General features: G+C 39.0%; 1 protein-coding gene across 6 annotated transcripts in view; it reads right to left on the bottom strand.

The window, feature by feature from the left end:
* The window catches only part of PUM3 (pumilio RNA binding family member 3), a 65,902-nt gene that overhangs the window by 9,917 nt on the left and 34,952 nt on the right, over positions 1-21,033 (bottom strand). The window contains exons 1-16 of one of the 6 annotated variants that reach the window (XM_040090399.1): positions 20,879-20,986; positions 17,388-17,681; positions 15,149-15,255; positions 14,000-14,182; positions 12,175-12,310; positions 11,360-11,435; positions 10,560-10,653; positions 10,278-10,344; positions 9,561-9,735; positions 7,818-7,921; positions 7,214-7,292; positions 5,445-5,543; positions 4,293-4,346; positions 2,674-2,754; positions 1,007-1,149; positions 122-344 (exon numbers count right to left, since the gene is read on the bottom strand). In XM_040090399.1, coding sequence (XP_039946333.1) covers positions 122-344; positions 1,007-1,149; positions 2,674-2,754; positions 4,293-4,346; positions 5,445-5,543; positions 7,214-7,292; positions 7,818-7,921; positions 9,561-9,735; positions 10,278-10,344; positions 10,560-10,653; positions 11,360-11,435; positions 12,175-12,310; positions 14,000-14,182; positions 15,149-15,245 — 1,611 coding nt within the window. In that variant the 5' untranslated portion in view covers positions 15,246-15,255; positions 17,388-17,681; positions 20,879-20,986. Of the gene's footprint in view, positions 1-121; positions 345-1,006; positions 1,150-2,673; positions 2,755-4,292; positions 4,347-5,444; positions 5,544-7,213; positions 7,293-7,817; positions 7,922-9,560; positions 9,736-10,277; positions 10,345-10,559; positions 10,654-11,359; positions 11,436-12,174; positions 12,311-13,999; positions 14,183-15,148; positions 15,256-15,380; positions 15,506-17,387; positions 17,682-20,878; positions 20,987-21,033 lie in introns of those variants that run through there. The other 5 variants (XM_040090403.2, XM_040090398.1, XM_040090400.1 and 2 more) reach the window with 5 other exon arrangements.

Genomic DNA, 21,033 nt, shown 5'->3' with positions numbered 1-21,033 from the left:
AATATATAAGTGCTATCAGGGCAGTACACTGATGCATTACATAAAGGAAAACAAGGCCAGACTTCATTTCAGTACTGCAGAAGATCTGCAAGATCTCAGAACCTTGTCTTCTGTACGTTACCTGTCCATCACGGCCCCCTGGAACCAGCTCTTCTGCTGCTAACTTAGCAATTGCATCTAGTGCAGGCTGGATGTCACCAAGAGCTGTTCTTAAAATATCAGCAACCAAGACAAAAGTAGCCTTGTCTATCACTACTTCCTGGGTATGCTCTTGCAAATATTCTAGCAAAGGTGAGGAAATGGCTTCCAGGAGCTCACGGCGACGCAGTTCAGTATTCTTCTTACTGATGAAAGAGATAGCACATTACTGCAGAAGATTTGCACTGTATGCACTTCAAGTAACAAGAAATTTCAGAATGTATGTGACATTTGAAACATTTTACATTTAAATAAATACTGGCATTACTGTCCCCTTTGTTTCATGTACAATTAAATGCATGCTGGACACAGAATTTAAGAACACGAGGAGTGAAAAAGCGTTTAAAGCTGACTGTCTCAAAACCTCATAGAGGTTTTTTGTTGTTAGTAATATTTACTACTTCTTCTCATTTTGTTATCTCAACTGTGGAGATGTATTTTTCACACAGCTTACTAGTCATCTAGAACTGCTCCTTCTTCAAAAATTGGTAAGCATCAATGTCAATACCAGAGACTGAATTCAAATTAAAAATTTCCATTTTTATTGCTAGATTTTGAGATATACTTTTATGCTAAAAGCACCAGTAATGCATACTACAAATTTTCTTCTACACTAAATTTGATACATGAACTTACACACAAAATATATCACAATACTTGCTCTTTACAAAAGGGACAAATGTATAATTTATATAAATTTACATTACTTAGATTTATTATGAAGAAAAGTTGAAATTAAATAATGAAAAAAGGTTGCATGACTTCTGGGCTCTTAAGAAAAGCCATGTAACCTTCATATCTGAGTTACCTATAGGCATTTCCATCTCCCTGTTGCAGAAGTGTGATGATTTCTGGAACAAAATGTGCAGGATCTCTAGGACTTAGCAAGTACAACAAGACCTTCTTTCCATATTTGTTGTTTATTATATTGGGCAAAGAAGCCTTTATTTCCTGTGAGAGTAAACAAACCACAACAAAGCATCAATTAAGTAAGAGTTCTCAGTCACTGTCAGTATTAGAACTGTGAAAAAGTACCAGGAGAAATTCTTAATGACAGAGACATACTATCTCTTGTTGGTAATGTCTCCATCTTTTTGGAGCCCGCATGAAAGAGACGGATTTTGTGCTAAAATCTGCCCAAATCCTTACACATGCCAAGTGCTCAATGTACACTTCCAATTACACACAGACTTTGGTCCAGGATTAAGATTCCGTGGACCTGAGAGATGATGATAAAAACCTACTTTCCTCAAGGAGATTTAAAGAGATTAAACCCCCCCCCCTTACCTACGAATTCTCAGACATACTGCAAACCCACTTAAAATATGAATTTTGCAATACTACCAAAAGAAATTCCAAACAATTAAAAAACAAAAAAAGAGCCCCCCAAATAACAAAACTACAAAAAAACCCTTCTTTTTCTCCCCCTGAACTTTTACTAGATTTTTACCTTCCTAAAGCTTTTTTTTTTTTTTATGGACAGAATAATAATCTCTATAAGGTATTTTTGAAGCCTAACTGCTCTTCGAAGTAATTTTAAAGATTGGTTTCCATTTCCTCATCTACTACTAATTTTCATTAACTATCTGAAGAGCCAGTTTCAATCCTATGATTTTTTTTTTTCCCCTCTCCTGCCATCCTTTCCCCATTCTTGACCTCATGTAAGCCACGATGGGCCATCTGTGTAAGTGCAAAGGCCACGTCTTGTTCTCCGTTTTCTGTCCAGCTTGGTGTGGTAGGATGACCAAACAGTAAACATTCCATCACCTCTGTGTGGCAACCGAGCTAGTGGGGTGGATAACACCTCAGCCCAGGTAACTTCTGCAGAAACCATAAACCTGAGACCATGGGAGGTGGAATACGTTCCTATTTTTCAAAACAAGCCTCATCAGAACCACTTTCTCCTCATATTCCTTCCCCACTCGCAGAAGATTTGCCTCATCTTTATCTCCTTGCCACCTCCCCTAAACCAGTCAGCCCTTAGAGCTGTAGCATGACTACTGTAAGCAGATTACAGCATGTACATCAGTGTTAATTTCTCTGCTGAGAGGATGCAAATAGTTTTGCTTGCAAAAATCAATAAGGTAACATCACCAATCTGAAGTTTTCCAATGATTCAATCTCTAGGAGCACTACTTGAGCTCAAACTTCTGTGGTAAGACATTGACTTTAAAGAGACTCCAGTCACCCCTCATCCAGAATGAATGTGTACTAAAAGGAAAAATTTCAGCAAGCGCAGAACTCAGCTTAAAAAATTAATTCAAATAAATTATTAAAATTATGCATTAAAGTGCTACATTCTGCTAGGAGAAGAAAAAACTAATCATGATACATAAATATAATGCAACAGAAAAGATGGGAAATATTTAAATATTCTAAAAAAGGCAGATGGATTCCTACTTTCATGCTCCTATACACTGACAAACAGACTGATATTATTTAATGTATTATTTTAGGAGAAATTCAATTACTTACTGATATAATTAACTGCTTCACAAGTTTAGTGTCATCAATGCAATCAAATGCTGCCAGTAAGACCAGATGAGAAAATTCACCCTGCAAAGATGAGACATCAGAAACCACGTGCAGTAATTTTTAATGAATATACTAACTGACAGAGAATCAGGATTTCAGAGGGTTTGTCTGAAACATAACACAACATGAAGCACAAGCAAATTCTGACTACGGTCATAGAATAACAGAAGTCCATCATTTAGGTTTCTCTAAAAGCAAGGCTTGTTAAGAGAAAGATGTTAAAACAAAGCTAGGTCTTCCATTTCAAGTTATTAACCTAACCCTATTGTATCATCAACATTTGAAATCACAGTATTTTCCCCAAAGCAACATTACATACAAACTTTATTTCTATTGCAGATTTGCTTAAAACTGAACTAAGTCACGAACAATGTTTTTGGAGATTGTTTCTCTGCAATGAGCCATACAGTCTCAACTGCACTGCTACAGACCAAGTCTCCAGTACACTCAAAAGGGCACAACCAAATTCACTTGTATATCAGTGAGGCTCTACATCAAAGTGGAGCCAGATCCTCTGTGCTCCAGTGTTGTGTCAGCTATTATTTGCCCACTGTCTCATATTTCCATATACTACGTAATCCATAAAACGAAACAACTCATTTATCCTAGTGGAAAATTATGGAGAGAAACATGACCTAGACCAGTGGCTCTCAAAGTGGGCTGCACAAGACAATCCATTGTGGTGCAGAAAGAAAATAATCTTGGCACCATTAATAAAAAAATAAAAATACCCTCTGGTAATTTTTAACTCATCCTTTCAAATTTTCTATTTCTGTGCCTGCTTTATAATGTACACTATTATAGTAGTAAAAGCATGCAATTTACACATAAATATATATGTTGGGGATGCACACCCAGGATGAGATCAAAATGCTTGAAGGCCACTGACTGAGACCACAGTAACTATTAGCAAATAAAAAAATCCCCACAGCAACCAGGAAGGGAAGTTTGAAAGGCTCTTCTTTACAGCTGCAGTTTTGCCCAACCCCACTGAACCTGGTTTCAACTATTACTCTGCTGGTGCTGCAGTCTCCAAACACACGTTTTCAATTAAAAAATTAAACAGAATTCTTCCATTGTATGCCAATGTATTTTGAAGCTTCCTAACTTGAAAAAAATACTGAGCATCGAAGAAATAAGCATGTTGAAAGAGCCTTTTCAATGATGTCTCCAACACATCTTCATTTTTCTTCCTCTTCTTTACACAGGCTGTTTTACCCCCAACCAAGGAGAATTAACCAATGAGCCACGTGAAGATGCAATACAAAGTTGGGATCAACAAAATAAATAAAAAGTGGAAAGAAAACTGAGAAATAATAACAAACTCAGCCACAATGAAGAATAGTACTACATGTAGCGCCCACAATGAATCTTCTTGGTGTGTCTCTAAATATTCCATACAGTTCAATTATTTTATATTATCTAATACATCACTGCTATTTTAAGAGCAGTTTTATTAACATCTCAAAGTTGTTCCCAGTATCAAAGAACATCCAAGCTAGCCTCTATCAAATCCCTTGTTTCAGAGACTATGAAATAAATGCTTAATGAACACTCACCGTTGCTATCTTCTCAACATACATCTTCATAGTTTTCACAATGACTTTTCTGTCCTATCCAAAAGGAAAGGGGAAATTCAAATGAGCCTAGAATACCAGGGGTTCTGAGTAACTAAACTGCTATTTACACCTTCCAAAAAGATAATCCTCAATTTGCTTTCTAAAGCAAAGGCATCTACCAAAGACTCACATATATTCTATTAATTTACACCTAGAACCAGTGTGAAAAGTTAAACCTGAATTGTGACTTGATTCCAAAGAGATTCTGTAGTATATTTACAAGTCAAGATCACCAATGGGAGATGCCAAGAAAACTTGGAAAAAAACCCGAGCAAACAAAAAAACCCCTCAAACCACCACATATGTTCACTCATATTTGTCCATTAATTAAAGAAATATGCACTTCATCTCTCCATTTAGAAAGAAACATATTCAACAGGCCCTGAAACTACCTTGGTTTAAGCCTCTATCACTAATAAGAATATCTTGTCAGGAAGTTCCCTCCCTGTATTTTTGGCTCTTGGAATCACTGCTCAGTCTTCTTTAGATCCATTACTATGCCTAGATCCTAGGAACTTAATTTTTTTTCTGCATTCTTCAGTATTAATAAATTGTCTTTTTTTATTTTTTAATATAGAAAAGCATACGAGGCATTACAGTATATCCAAGATGTGATGACACACATCACACGAAAAGTATTTCTGGATACTGTATCAGCAGATGAAATTAAACCACACTTTCTATAACATTTTGTAAGTCTTGGCATTCCAAAGCCAAACACAGTTTCACATTATGACTTGTTTGCTGCTCTCCCCCTACTGTCAATTTCACTTATATTAAGAAATCCATGGGAGAAATGATATTCCAATAACCTTACAATGGAAAAACGGCTCACTGCCAAAGCCTCTGCTAAAAATAAAAGGAGATGCTTCCACTATAAAAGTTCTCATGAAACCATTTGATTCACAAAAAAAAAAAAAAACAAAGAAAACCCCAACAAAAAACCCCACTGCTCAAGTTTGCCAATAGGGGCCAGTTTTTAACCTTGCTCTCAGATTTTTAATTGCATGAAAATGTGTACAAGCAGAAAGGACCCATGTGGGCAGTCAGAGAGGACTAAGCAGAGGGAAATTGGGGGAAATCAAACACTACCTTGGGGGTGCCATGCCATAAACAGTGCATCGCTACTCGGGCTCCATCGTGCGTGTGTACCAGGTAGATGACAGCCTCTCTGATAGCTTCTATCATTTCCTAGGGGAGAAAAGGTGATAAAGCAAAAAGATGGAAGGAAAAGCTTGAGGAGCTCACTCAAGGCAGGCGGGCAAGGGCCTGAAAGAATTATTTTGTCTGCCCACACCACACTGCGTCATTGGCTCTAAAGAACAACTCTTATTTCGCTGACCTATGAAAAACTGCCTCAAGAGGAGTCCAAAAGACTGTAAATGACACAAGCTTTCCCTCATCATAATTATGCTATGAAATCACAACTGTATTGGAGCTTGTCAGTGGCCCTACTACAAAAAATTCAAGAAAGAGTGCTCAGAACTGAGAGAAAAATTAGAAAAAAAGACAACCATTAATTTAGGAAGAAATCTTTCAAGCTGATGCATATTCACACACACAAAGAGTACTAGCCAGAAAGTAAGAACTAAAAAGTCACCTATGCACCAGGTTACATTATAAATCAGATATTACAAGACATAGGCAGAAGTTGTGTCTTCATATCAAAGGAATGAGGTTTTTTGAAGCTATCTGACAATACCATCAGCCAAAGAAAAAAATCAAATCAAATGACACCCACTTGGATAGATATTACTTCTGTTAATATCCAATAGACTTCCTTCAAGTGCAGCTCCCACCTATGCCTCCTTCTATCTCTAGTTCCTCTTGCTCTGTAGCCAAAGGCTCCAAGAATCTTACCAACTTACAAACTGCTCAGTCACAGCATAATTGCTATCAGTAGCTGTAAGCATAGGCAGGAACAGATGTGCTGAAGGAGTTTCCAAAGCCCAAAGATCATGTCCACACACCAGCACATTTGCACAGAAAGCCAAGCAAGAAGATATGCCCTTATTCCCTTGGTTCATGCAAACATGCAAATCCAAAAGCATTCTTAGACACAGCATTACATGAAACGATGCAGAATGCTCTTGGCTCTGAAGATTTGGACTCAGAACAGGTCACAAACAGTCCACTTCCCTACCCTTAGCTTTGGGTTTATTAACAGTAGCAAAGAAAAACTCAGGAGTCCAGTCTGGCAGAAAGAGGCATGAGACAGCAAGTTTAGGAGGCTCTGCCTGACTTGAAGGGAGATGGTTCTGAGCTGCAGAACCAAGGTTGATGGACACACCCTGAGGTTGATGGACACACCCTGAAGACAGATAAAGTCAAACAGGATACTGCTTAAACCATGTCACATCACACAGATGGATTTAGGCCTAAATACAAGAATGTCTGATGTAATCTTCAACCTGCAATTTAATATGGCTTTAGCAGACAAAGTTTTGGTTGCTGACAGAAGGGTCAATCTCACTGTATTTTGGTCAAGAGATTTTTGGACAATCAATGCAAGTTAAGAAACTACACAGTGGAAAGCTAAACTACTGCAAGCAATGGTCATCACTTTAATTATTCCCCAGCTACTAAGAAGGATCATTTAGCATGAAGAGAGGAAACATCAGAGTCATCTTGCCTTTTTGAAAAAAATTCAAGTATCACAATCACTATTATGAAAGCTCACTGTGACTATAAATCTCCACACAACACTACTCTCCAATCTTCTATCTAGAATCACCAGATGTGTAGAATTCTACCAATGAAAGATGTGTATTTTTGTCTAGTTAACTTACTACATTTTCACAAGATAAAAAACATTCCATGGAAAGGCAAAAGAAGACAAAAAGCAAAATATAGATACTTACAGATCTTTGTTTTGGAAGAGCATAAGTGAAAAAGTCCAAAAATACTTTATGTACCAGTGAGTGCTTTATCACCGACTCTCTGTATTTGGAGAGATGAAAATAAGCAACAAGTTCCCCACCGACATTAATTTTAAATTATGCTAGCAATACCTAATTCGTATTTTAAAAAGTTAGGCAGCGTGGTGAGCAAAACACACACGGTCATTTTGGATTCAGATGTTTAACGTTTACAATACGTGGAAGATTCTACCAAAACTTACAAATTATAGAATCTCTTTTATCACAAAGACCGCTGGAGAATCATATCTAATAATCCATTAGGGAAATATATCACAGTGCAACATTTCTACCAAGTGTCTGACTGGGACAGAGAACACTTTTATTCATAGAAGTGGAGTTCAAAATTAAGGTAAGATATTCATTATGACACCTGGGACAAAACCATAGACTATTCAGCACAGAAATAGCTTAAAATTACACCTTGAAAGAGTACCAGTATCACTGTTGTCTGAATTTATAAATATATCAGTGCCACTGTTTGTATGCCAGAAACAAACTGGTTTTTGCTAGATTGTCACACCTTTCAGCCAATTTTTGTCCTTACTTTTGTGCCATTGGTGTAAGAGTCTGCTTCATTTCATCCAAGATGGCCTCTCTCTTTTCAGGTTGAGCTTCTAGCACTTTATCCAGTGTTGGGACAGCTGGTGTCTGAAATAAATGCACAATCAGAGGTTTAATCGTACCAGTAGAGCATCAGAGTTCATAAAAAATTACAATGCTTGGACCTTTTTCTGTCAAATGTCACAAACAGCAAAGACAAAATTCATTTTTCTTCAAAACGAACAATTTTTACAATTTAAAAAATAAAAAGCTGCCTTTTCTGAGTATGTCAGAAGCTGTAAACGTAAGTTTCTATAAATTAAGTACTCCTCATCAGCAAACAAAACTCACTTCTACAGGCTGAGCTGCTTTTTGTCAGTTACATCAGCTCTTTCATGCCAGATACAAGGCAAAACAAACAAAACTGGCACTGTGTTATAAGGTGCTCCTGAGTTAAGCAGAAATCCTGCTTTATGCACACGTCAGGGGGCAACACAACAAGTTAATGAACTGAGAAGCTAACAAAAGCCCAGGAAATTCCAGTGCAGGAACAGCAGAGAGGAGGAATATATACCATATACCTTACACACAGAAGTACTCCCTGGTATCTTAACAAAAGAATTACACTGGTAACTCCTTAAAAATAATCTGCTGCTAGAAGAAAAGTCTGACTGGATTAGTCAGAAAAGTCTGACAATTAGAATAAATATTTTTAAACCATCCCTGCTACTTTCTAAAGACTACACTGCAATTTTTTATAAACCTACATTGTGCTGAATCTCGGTTTTGCTCTACAATATATGACCACTTAAAGCAGTTATGCCAAAAATACCAAAACGGTGGAAGCTAACACTGCACTTGATTTCGTGGGCTGTTTGACTCTCAGTACAAATTACAGCCCATAATCACAACAAACATGCCTCTCTACTACTCAGTGTTGCAAAATGCCTAACTAAAACTTATAATAACCCATTAGGAAAACACAGGTTCAGAAATGAGCTGCTAATTTCTTAAGACGATTTTAAGAGGTATCTTGGATATAAGTGAACAGGTGAAAAAGCCATTGGAGTGGAGTTAGTAATTGTGTAAAATGGTTCTGTACTTTGTAGCAAAATTCCTACCCCTAATGGATACCAACTTTCCAAGTCAGCAAAAATTAAAAACAGAATTCTAAAGATTGGCGACTGTAGTTTTCAAGAAGGTTCCAACTGCTGAGGGTCTACCATAAACCTAGGTTTCAGAGGAGTTTGGACTCAAGCCCTACAGTCTCCATGGAAAAAAGAGAACAAAGAGAAAAATTAAGCCTAAATGGAACACTCTGCATGGATACTGGCCCATTTCTGCCCACACTCAGTCCTCGTGAGACATAAGGTAGCTATGACACAAGACTCATCTACAGTATTAATGAAGAATTACACCTAAGTCTTAACATCCCCAGCAAGGATGATTTCAGCCTAGACACTATGAGAACCGAAACTACAGAAGAAAAACTGTCTTTGATGAGCAAAACAAGCTCATACATAAACGTAACTTATTTTACATAGTTCAGACTAAAAAAATTCACAATAATTTAATCTAAACTAGAAATGTGCAAGCAATCATTACATTCAAACATGCTGAAATAGACTACCTTTGGACAGCTGACAGAAAGAAATGTAATCAAAAGAAATAGTAGGTAAGACAGGTAAGGCATTCCTAACACAATACCTTACAGGTTAAACTATCTTAAAAAGTATTGAAATACCACCTTGTAAACCTGGAAAGTGTTCCCATACAGTTCTTCTGTCAGCATATTCCTCTGCTCCAGAATTGCTTTGTCATTATATGCATATTCCACTACAGCAGATGCTTCGGCGTGACGGAGCATTTTTTTCACATGGCCTTTAAAACTTTTTATTATTTCTGCAACTTGTGCCTTTGTCCTGTTTTACAGCGAAATACAGGAAATAGAGTTAAAACGTACAGAGATAAGCCTACCTATCGATAGTTTTGGTTTTGGAACATATTTAGGGAGTAACTTTTATAATAGAAACCATGGAATTTATGAATCTGAATCAGCACTTGGGAAAATATGTAAAGAAAGCCACGAATGTGGAGAAATTGTATGGCATTCTGAGGGAAAGTAAAGAGCGAATAAATTCTAGAGAACAACAAATGCCATCCTGAAATGCTTAGCAAAGGAAATTTTTAAAAGCCAGTGTTTTATACACAGCAAAGATCAACTCTGAGCATACATCTAACCATTTTTTTGTCATGTTCTCCTTGATGCATACAGCATTAGCTTTACTTCTCGCAAAAGGAAAAAATACTGCTAGCATTCCCCTGCCTTCAGTCCATAATATTACAAAGATGTTTCCAGAGACATATTTTTTATTCATGATCAATGCACTGTAGATTAAGAAGCAGCATTCAGACTGGAAATGAAACAACACAACACTTATGAGCAAATTCACTTGAAACTCACCCATACATAAGAAACTTCTTCACAATATTTCTGGAATATTTTGACTTGCTCAACTCTACTAGGCTATCTAGAAGAAGGGAGAAGCATTCAGCTGGTTTATTTTTCACTATCATAACTCTATGAAACGATATGTCATTATTTAAATAAGTATGAAGAGTACACTAGAAATGACGTATCAGTTCAAAGAAAAAAAATAAATAAAAATACTCACGAGAAAACAACATGGCTTGTTTAAACACATCCTAACCACAATACAGAAGCATGCAAGTAAAATGAAAATACCTTTCAATTCCTCAAATGTCTCTTGCCTTTGTTTCTCGTTACCATACTGAATAAAGCACTGGATCACTCGGGTTGAATCATGTGCAAACGCCAGCTAAAGGACAGAGATATTTCATTACTCTAGGCCCTTCCAAAGGCAGCATGCACCATTATTATTTTAATGTATGTGCTCCCTGGTATAGTTCCATGCCACTTGTAATGCCAATTATAAAATCAGAAAAGCTGTTACCTGCTTATAACAAACCAAGACTTATGGGTTTTTATCCCTTCACAAAATTACTCTATCAAAGAAAATACAGACAACAGCTGCTGACAATTAAGGGCATGCATTAAGGTTTTTCATACTGAAATAAAACCATTAAATGGTGTCTCCATTTTGCTCCTCTTCTTTGTAATTTCAGACTAAGTATGATGAAACAGTTCCACTTCAGCATGGAATACAAAAAGCTCACATTCTCCACTGCAGATTTATACATTTAAAGAATAAAGCAGAAAGACTGCTTAGTATGATTAACCATGAGGACATTAACTTCCCCAGAAAACTGCAAAGCAACAGTTGTAACTTATCAAACCTCTGAGTTCCTGAACCCCAGCTGACATCAAATTTCACGGGATTAAAGCTACTTGGCAGCGTTTTACAACAGCCAGGTGACAGACAAAGCATCCCAGAGCTACTGTCCCAAAATACAGGTGCCAAGTGCAGTCTTTCAGCCCTGTTTCTGTTCTTTTTACTCACAGTTTCACCATTCTTTAAAGAAGATTTTGTGAATTTGTGTTCTATGCCAGTAGTTTTTTCTTACATTTTTAATTTTCCCATGAATAAGCTTCTGTAGTTCATTCATCAGCTTTTCTCGTTTCTCCTTATCACATTTTTTCCTACAAGCAAAAAAAAATCCTAGTAAAACAATTCTAATTGAGGAAGCAGCTTTTTTGTTGTATGATTCACTTATATCTATAAATTAATAAGCAAGACAGCACAAATAAAACCAGGCTGACTTCTGCCAATCCAAATTTACACTGTCATTCATCAACCCTGTACAGAGACGTGATTAAGCTGTTTCAGTTGGTGGAAATCAAACCAAAACTCCACACTTTGTTATTTTTTTGAGTAACAATATTTTTTTATATATGAACTCAAATTTGCAGTCAGAGCTGCTTGCAGGTCCAGAGATCTGTAAGTATGCAAAGCACAAACACTTAGAACAAGCAAAGTTAACTTTCCTTGCTGACATGGGGCACCGGTTCTAGAATTACACCCTCAAGAGACAATGAACCTTCACAAAAAACTCATGCAGTAATCCCACATCAGGATCAGGGTGAATCAGTGCATGCTCTGTATTTCAGGGTTCAAAACAAAAAAAAAAAGGCAATTTCTTAAACAATTACTCACAAATTTATAAATTTTAGCCTAAAATATAAGCTCAGTGCAGACATTCCTAGGACCATGGGTTACCATACTCTGTTTGAACTACCTATAAAACTGCATGCAGTGTTACTGTTCACCCAAAGAGATTCAGTTTGGAAATACAGTTTTACATAATTATAAGATGAGAAAGAGGGTATTCTGGCAATTTATGCCCAGAAGACAACAGAGGGGAAGAAAAAAAGTCATTACCTTCTTATGCTTTCCCATATTTGTTTTGATTTTAAAATTATGTCATAATTACTTTTATCATTAATTTGTCTGGTTTGCTTCAACTCTTTCTTTTTCTTTTTGAAGTCAGTCCATTTTGGCTTCTTAGAATCTGGCCCTTAGGACAAAAAAATAAATATATTTTCTAGAGTCAATAAAAGAGCAGCAATAGAATTCTTTGCCAGTCTAAACCGTGGCAGTTCTATGACCTGAACTGCTAATGATTCAGGACCTCTGCATGCAGCTGCCCAGCCAGCTAACATGAAACCACAAACCTTGAGTAAGCGTGCTAAGCTAGCAATGACTGCTTCTAGATTATTGGAAGAACACGGCAAACAATTAATTTTCCTCAAAACTGTCAAAACAGGCTGCATCACAAATCCCTTAATGGCTTGAAAATTGACTGAAGATGTACTTAGCAGCTGTGGCTGCCCCAATAATTCTCCTGCTTTAGTTCTCTTGATTCACACATACCCTTTCCCTCACTCTAAAGGAGAACTCTTAACTCAAAGATACTTCTCTGAAAACTCAAGAAAAGAAAAAAAGTTAAATCCTTTTTACATGCCTAATCTTTTTACTCAGTCAAATTCCTTAATCATGGCATTTTGCTATACAACCACTGTACACCGCCACACAACGAACCTGGGCAAAATAACGTTATAAAAGGGCCGCAAGTTGTGCATTAAAGACACCACCTTAAATTTTCAGAGCTTAACACACTGCTCACTGGGATTTAGCAGCATGTACTTAACTGTTTTTACTCGTGCTTTTCTTTTTACAAAGCAGATTATTGATTTTTATATCACTCTCCTAAAGCAACAGTGACAAGCAAAACTTTTAATGCTTTGAGAGCAGTGCAATACACAAAGGCTTTAACTTACTCTTATGAACAATATTTAAAGTTTGCTGTGGGTTTTCTTTATTTTTTTAAAGCAGCCTAATAAAAACATCTACTGTTATCAGATTTTCAGACAACTAGTGCATATTTCCATGTGAATCCAATCTGCAAACATGCAAGAACAGCAATAATAAAATACTCAACATAATCTACTGTTCTTCAAACAAATGACATATTTTTGCAGAACTTCAGAACACCTCATTTAAGATTCCACTTCTCATTCTACAACACTGATTAACTGCTCCAGTAGAGCTTTACTTTAGAGGAAAGGACAGGAAAAGATGAAGATTTCAAGCAGAAGAAATTAATTTAAAAAAGAAATCCATTAAGCATGGTAAAACCAGACAACTATTTAGGCTTCCTGTATAAACACCAGAGAGAAAAAAAAGCTGTAAAACGTAAACACCCATTACATTTTGTTTTTTTCTCTCTTAAAGGATCTGACCACAGAGTCCGAACCATAGAAAGGAAACATTGTAAAGGATAATCAACTTTGTTTCATGAATTTCTATTCCAAAGCTTAGAGCAAGTGCTTTTAGAACAGCTCAAAACACACTGTGAAAAGCTCTGTGTTTGCAAATCACACGTAACAACTGCCAGTTTCTACCTGATCACTTAATGCTGTCATTAAAATTAACAGAGCTTTAGGATGTTATGACAATTTTTAAATTTGCTACTGTGTCTTTACTTTTGATTTCAAAGATAATTCCAAACTGTTGATTTTCATGACTTCAGCCTCAAGCTTAGTTCAAGTGAAGTCATTTTTCCCACAGCAAAGATTAAACAGGAAGCAGACCTGGAGTTATTCAGCCAATTTGGAAAGGCAGACAGAAAGAGGAAGATCTTGATGAATCATGTGTTTCCCAAAGCCTGTTTTCCTTTGACATCCAGGCTTAAAAATCTGCTCACCTTCCTCTTCACCATCCTGGAGTTTTCTCTTCTTTGAAAACTTTTCTGGTTGCTGTTTATTCTTGAATTGTTTGACAGCAGCATTTCCAGGTCTTAACTGTCCTTTAATAAATTTCTTGGAAATGGATTTAGGCTTTCCTTCCTCATCTCCTTTGTTAAAGACTTTTTTCGCTGCCCCTGAATCTATTAACCAACACAACAGAAATTAAAATGCTATCATACAGCTATTGTTGCTTCAAAATTAAAAAAAAAAAAAAAAAAAAAAAAAAAAAAAAAAAAAAAAAAAAAGCAAGCTGTGACAAGAATTAAGCTACTTTGTAATAACAATTCTGCACTTAACAAAAATTTTTACATGCTTCTCAAAGCTGGTGTTTTCACTGCAGCCCCTGGGTGTGTAAGTTTTCTCTAGGGAAGTTCTGCCCAGGCATTATTTTCTGGGCAGCACTGTAACAGCTCAGGCATATAAAGAATTATTCTATGTTAAGAATTTCCCCAACCCTGACATCAAAGTCATCGATCCCCAAATCCCCAAACTTTCATAGTTCATGACTAGAGCTGTTTCAACATCATCTGTTCTAAGACAGCAGTGAAAGGCATCTTCTCAGTGGGTTCCTACCTAGCTTCACCTCTCAGATAATTTTATCTTAGTGGAGGAATGCCAAGCCTAGAATCAAAAGGTTACCAACTTTAAACTTTTAACTGAGAATATCTTACGTGAATCAAACAGAGATGAAGGGCTTGCAATGCAACCCGTTTAAAGCATTTCAGCAAGTCAGTGGCTCATACAGTCAGTACAGTTTTGAACACAAGAGGTATAGAATGGCTGTGGTTGGAAGGCATCTCTCAAAGTCACCTGGACCCCGGCCTTTCAGCCAGTTTTTAATCTACCCCACCAATTAATTGCTCCTGCAGCCCTTAATTCATCAGCATCTCTGTGAGGATCTCAGCGGAGAGAAGACACTTATTAAAGCCCAGGCAGACAACACCCACTTCTTGTTGCTCATTTGCCAAACTAATCGTTTCAAGACAGGATTTTACCAAGGGTGAAAAAAAATAATACAAATAAAATAACTCCAAGCGTGCCAGTACACGACCATAAGCATTCAGCCAGGGCTCCTACTAGCGACCCTTCGCCCTTCGCCTTCTTACCATTATCTTTTTTAAATTTCCTTTTCCCGCGCGGCGCTTTTCCACGAGGTCCCTTCCCACTCTTCCCCACGAACTTCTTTTTACCCTTACTCTCCATCGCGGCAACACTGCAAACAGAGCAAGAGACAGCATTACTGCACCGTCGCGGCTCCCCCGGCTCGGAAAAGACAGCCCGCGCCTCCTGGTTAACACCCGTGGCCAAGTCCAACCCTCCCAGCGGGCAGTGGGGTACCGGAGGCACGGGCAGGGAGGCTCGGGGAGGCTCGGCCAAGCACACCCGCGGTCCCCGCTCCCCAGGCCGCGCCGCTCCCGGGGCCCGCCGCCCTCACCGCACACGTGCGGCCCGACCGCGCCTGACGGCTGCGCGCGCCCCGCGCCGCTCCCCATTGGCCGCCGCGCCGCTGCCGTGCGACAGTGCCGCGCTGCCCTGCCGTACTGCGCGCCGCCAGCCTGCCGCGCGGCTGGGACGGGCCGGGGACAACCGCGGCTGTGTCGAGAGGCGCCCTGAGGGCAGCAAGGCTCCGTGAGCACTGTGGCCGCAGTGGTGTCCTGGGAGGCGCTAGGGACAGGGTTGCCAGCCGGTTGAAGGAGGTGATGCTTTGCATCTTCTCAGCCTTGGTGAGGCCTCGCCTGAAGTGCTGGGTGCACTTCTGGGCTCCTTAGGACAAGAGAGCTCCTGGAGCAGGTCCAACAGAGACCAAGAGAGGTGACTGAGGGACTGGAGCATCTCTTTGGAGGAAAGGCTGAGAGAGAGAATTCTGTTCAGAATCATAGAATATGCTGAGTTCGAAAAGACCCAAAAGGATCATCAAGTCCAGCTCCTGGCACTGCAGATACCCCCAGAATCACACCATATATCAGAGCATTGTCCAAATACCCCCTTAAATGCCTCCATCAAGCTTGGTGCTGGCACCACTTCCCGGGGGGGGGCCTGCTCCAGTGCTCAGCCATTCTCTGGGTGAAGAACCTTTTCCTGATATCCAGCCTAAACCTCCCCTGACAAAACTCCAGGCCATTCCCTCAAGTCCTGTCACTGTCACCGCAGAGAACAGATCAGTGCCTGCCCCTGCTCCTCCCCTCACAAGGAGGCTGTAGCTGCAGTGAGGTCTCCCCCCAGTCTCCTCCAGGCTGAACAGACCAAGTGACCTCAGCTGCTGCTCCTACAGCTTCCTCTCAGTGCCCTTCAACATCTTTGTGGCTCTGCTCTGGGCACTCCCCAATAGTTTTATATCTCTCTTTCATTGTGGCACCCAGCAGTGCCCAGCACTGGAGGTGAGGCTGCCCCAGTGCAGAGAAGAGCAGGACAATCCCCTCCCTTGCCTGGCTGATGCTGTCCCTGATGTCCCCAGGACACGGGTGTCCCTCCTGGCTGCCAGGGCACTGCTGGCTCATGTTCAACGTGCCATCAACTATCCCCATCCCCTTCTGCCTTTGCTGCCTGGCACCCTGGGCCCCTCTTCTCAGGCGTGGATATCCTGGGGCACAGTAGAAGTGAGAATGTGCCACAGCTCCTTGATGATTTCTTTGATGCCAGGGAGCATCGGATGGCTCCAGCTCTTTGCAGATGCATGGTGGTGTGAAAGGCCATTGGCAAGTGCTGGTTCCCTCGAGGGGGGTTGGTGAGGCCTCCTGAACAGGGAAGGTGCTCACAGATGTGTTAATTATTACACTTGATTGCTGAGGTAATTATGTTCTTTTGGTCTTCATTTCACTGAGGTCCCATCAGTAACATTTGCTGGAGCAGTTCCAGGGAGAGGGGAGGTTTTGCAGAGCGTAGGAGATGTGTGAACCCCGCAGAAACTGAGGTTCTTACTGCAGCCTGGGCTTCTTTGAACACACTCTCATGGGTCTAAGTATTGTAACTGAGAGCCCCTGAGAACCAAGCATCCCTGAGAACAGGGATGAGGGAAACCCATGGTTCCATGTGGCTGGGCCCAGCCAAATTCCAACATGTTTTCTGATGCCAGGAGTACCTTAGATAGGCCCAAATCACCATAAAACTTATCAGTTACCACTCCTGGTGGTCCTTGTGTCTATGAGCCTCCCATTGTATGTGGATGCCACCTTTTTCTGTGCAGCTGAGGGAGAAACCTGGAGGGCTGCTGTGCCGTGTGACCAGGGAGTGCTGTGTGATGGAGCACAGGACAGAGCACAGGACACCCAGGTGCACATCAACAGGGTGTAGCACAGCTCCTGCTCTGTCTTTTAGGCCAGTTTCAACAACTCACAAACTACTTACACTGAGGAGCAGCCTTCTCTGCACAAGGTCTGTCTTTATGCAGTCCCTTGACTGCCACACTGATGTTGCTTTTCAGTCCTGAGGCCAATTCTGGATGCCTTTCCCCAAGGAGTAACATGCTCCAGCACCTCCTGTAAATGTGTCCTGAGTCTTCTGTGTTGAGTATGCACCTGTGAACTGCAGTGTTTTCTAAAGACAGATTTGGAAGGTGTCTGGTGCTCTCTGTCTCAGGGGCTGGTCCAGACTCCCCAGTTCTGATGGAAGTTCTGTCAGGGGCTCCTGCTTGTGTCTGAACTAAATAGAAATTGAGTCAGATTTTCAGTTAATACAGTTACATACTCAGAACCTCCCATGAGGTTTTAAATTGGTCACTGCTCTTCTTACAGCTTTTAGTCAATGAAAATGCACTGAAGGCTGCACCCAGCAGCAGTAATACAGTGTAGGTACTTTGCTATGATTAACTATATTCAGACATTTCATCATGGAAAAGAAAAGAAAAATAATCCATTCTTTCTCTTTGCCAGCAGCTGATGTGTAGGCATAGCTGAATTTTGCTGCCTAAAAGGGTCACCAAAGATAGAGATCTAAAGATAGCCTGGAACTGGGTGCCAGTTACTCCTGCTGCCGTGATGAAGTTGGGAAGGGTGGTGACAGCATATGGAGTTTTTATGATTTTCCATCCATTCCCTGGACTATGGCACAGCAACGGAGGCAGCAGAGCCACAGGCAAATGGCTGTTGGCTAGGAGAAAAATCTCTGAAAACTACAGCTGTTTCTTAATTATTTTGAGCAGCATGTAACTCCCCCAGAGGAAGATCTGTTTTGCTGGGTTTTTTCATTCAAACCAGCCTTCCAACAGCATGTGGAAGGCTAAAGGCTGATAGCATTGTGCTAGAAGTAACCCTGCAGTTCTGGTTTTGGTATTAAATTGGTATCTGCATTTCTGATTTGACTCTAGCTGATTTGTTCAGAATGAGGCATCCACTGAACCACAGAAACATATTCTATAAAAGTCACTATGTGCTTGTGGATGACATTACCTGGAGAGAGATCTCATTAAAATCTGTTCTACAGCTCTACAGATTCTTTTGCTAGGTACACAAATGAAGAATAGATATTTTTATAGCTTGCACTATCACAGAGTTACAGAAAAGGTAAAAGACACACATATCCTATCATTTTTAGTTTTATATCACACTGTGTTGGGGAGAATTTACAAATATGTTCTGTTAGACTTCTATAGGCATAGAGAAATCTCAGAACACTTACAAAGGGTATGCAAGATGACTCTAGGTTCATGTCTCAAAATGAACTAAATTGCTGAGTCCATTGAGAGAAACTTGCAGTATTTAACAGACTTCTGTCATGAGCCACTGGATTATCCTCACACAGGGAAGTTCCTGGAAACAGGTGCTGAATGTTTAATGTTTGATATGCATGAATGCTGCATACTGCTCTAAGATTTTCTGACATGTTATATTCATAAACATGAGGTAGGTTTTGTTAAAAAAATTTTGGTAAGAATATTAAAAAAAGTAAGACCAGTGAGCCTATGTAAGCTTACTGTAAAACAGTAAAAACAAACACAGAGAAATAGTTCTTTCTCTATATCAAACTAAGGAATAAAACTGAGTCTGGTACAATTTAAGTTTAAATGTTAGTGCAAGCTAAATTTCAATTAAAAAAAAAAAAAAAAGGCTGGAAGGACAAAATTTCCTTCTCATGTGACTCACATACAGTGATGCACAGCTGAAAACTGATTTTATTCAACACCAATAGGTCTATTAGTAGGTCTATCTAAAACCTCTGTTTTTAGATGCTGTATTATGGCATATTCTATGCATACCTATAAAGTGATGAAAGAATAAAATAGTTCTAATAAAAATATACAATTCTTTAGCTTACAGCACTAGCTGAACTAGGTAAACTTAATAAATTCTAATATAGTTTTTGTTTTACTCTGTAATAAAAAACTATTTGCAGCTTTTTAGTATTTAATAAAGAATTTTATGAAATGGAAAGGGTAAGCACAACACTCGGCCGATGTATGTCAGAAAAAATATCATTGGAATAAGGCCAGAGAATCAGTCCTCTGTGGTATTACTGGATTTGTTAAAAAAACATGATTTCAAATTTGAATTGGAAGTCTTTTCATCTTGATTTGTAGCTCTGCAAGCAAGTGTAAAATGCTGCCAAATCCACTTTTTACTTTGCAAAGGCAGAGGCTTTCTTTTGCTCTTAAGTATAACATCTCAGGCCATTGCTTTCACAAAAGTGAAAGGTTTCACTGTCTAGTGAAGTCCAATCTTTTATTTTTACCTTATGCTGTAAAAATAGCAGGGAGTTGTCTTAAATGAGAAAAAAAAAAGTCCAGAACTGCCCTTTTCCCACTCTTCATCCATGTGTTACGGAGGCAAATATTTGCATCTGGGAGACTTTGAAGATGAAAGAGGCAGGCCATGTGTGTCGGCAGAATGTCCCACCATGCACAGGAATTAATGTGTCCTAGTTTAAAACCTGTAATTTTTTAAAGCCTTACAAATGCTCTGAAAATTATCTCCTGCTATTGAATATTTTTTTTTTCCCCCTTTCTTTTCTTTTTCTTTTTTCTTTTTTTTTGGGGGGTGGGGAAGGATTCCCTGCCTTTGCTTTTTCTTTCAGAGTTCTGGTAATTGCTGTAGGAGGGCAGAGGCTGAATGGAGAAGAATCAATTAGAAAAACTTAATGAAGCCTCACAAGGAGAGCCTATTAAATACGGTTAGTGTGCTGTGGCAGGATTTCACAACCAAGCACTCTAAGAGCCAATGTATATAAGATGAGTAGTCAACATTATTGAACTCAATATGGTTAATTGGCTAGCAATTATGAAAACATATGCTTATTCTTTATATTCAATTTTCAAACTAGAATACTACTTCATATAACTTAGAGTATTTCTAGATGTAACACACAAATGAACATTTTACTTGCTGCTTTCTTACAAATGAGTGATAGTGAAAGTGATTTTCCACATTTTTTGTTGCTTCAAAAAGAACTAAAAGTTTATTTTGCTTGTAAATAACTAGACTTGTATCACCTTTAAAGTCACTCATACAATGGGTGCTGAGAATAAATACAGAGATTTTAGAAAACAGTAAACTTGTTCATAATTATCCTCCCAAAAAGCTTTTAGATTTGAAACCAATATTAGGCAAACCAAAAACATAAACAAGGTAGGCACTGTCAATGTCCCATGTCAAGTCTAAGGAAATTGATATTTTTTAGTGCTGCACTTTTGATATGCCAGTGAAAATTAATTAATTTTCATCAGACTCCATGTTTTTGTTTTGTAGCATTACTGTGGAATTTTCTTATAGATCTGAGCCAAAAATACAAAACAGGAAACAATTAATACATTTCCCATGGGTACTTCCAGAAAAAAAAAAATCAATTCCACCAACATATTTTTATGCCAAATACAGAATGAGAACAGCACAGCCTGTTTTACTTACAAATCCTCTTTTTTTTCTTCTTCTCCTTCTTTTGGAAGAATTGATGGCTCCTTCCTCCTGTTTATTTTGATGTGTAATTAACAGCTTTTCTTCCAAAACATGCTGCTGTAACACCTAATTAAGGTCCCTGCTCAGCTGGAATGGATTGCAGCAGG

This window comes from Hirundo rustica, chromosome Z (genome assembly GCF_015227805.2).
Source record: "Hirundo rustica isolate bHirRus1 chromosome Z, bHirRus1.pri.v3, whole genome shotgun sequence".
Classification (NCBI taxonomy): Eukaryota; Metazoa; Chordata; class Aves; order Passeriformes; family Hirundinidae; genus Hirundo; species Hirundo rustica.
This window is presented reverse-complemented; position numbering and strand designations above follow the sequence as displayed.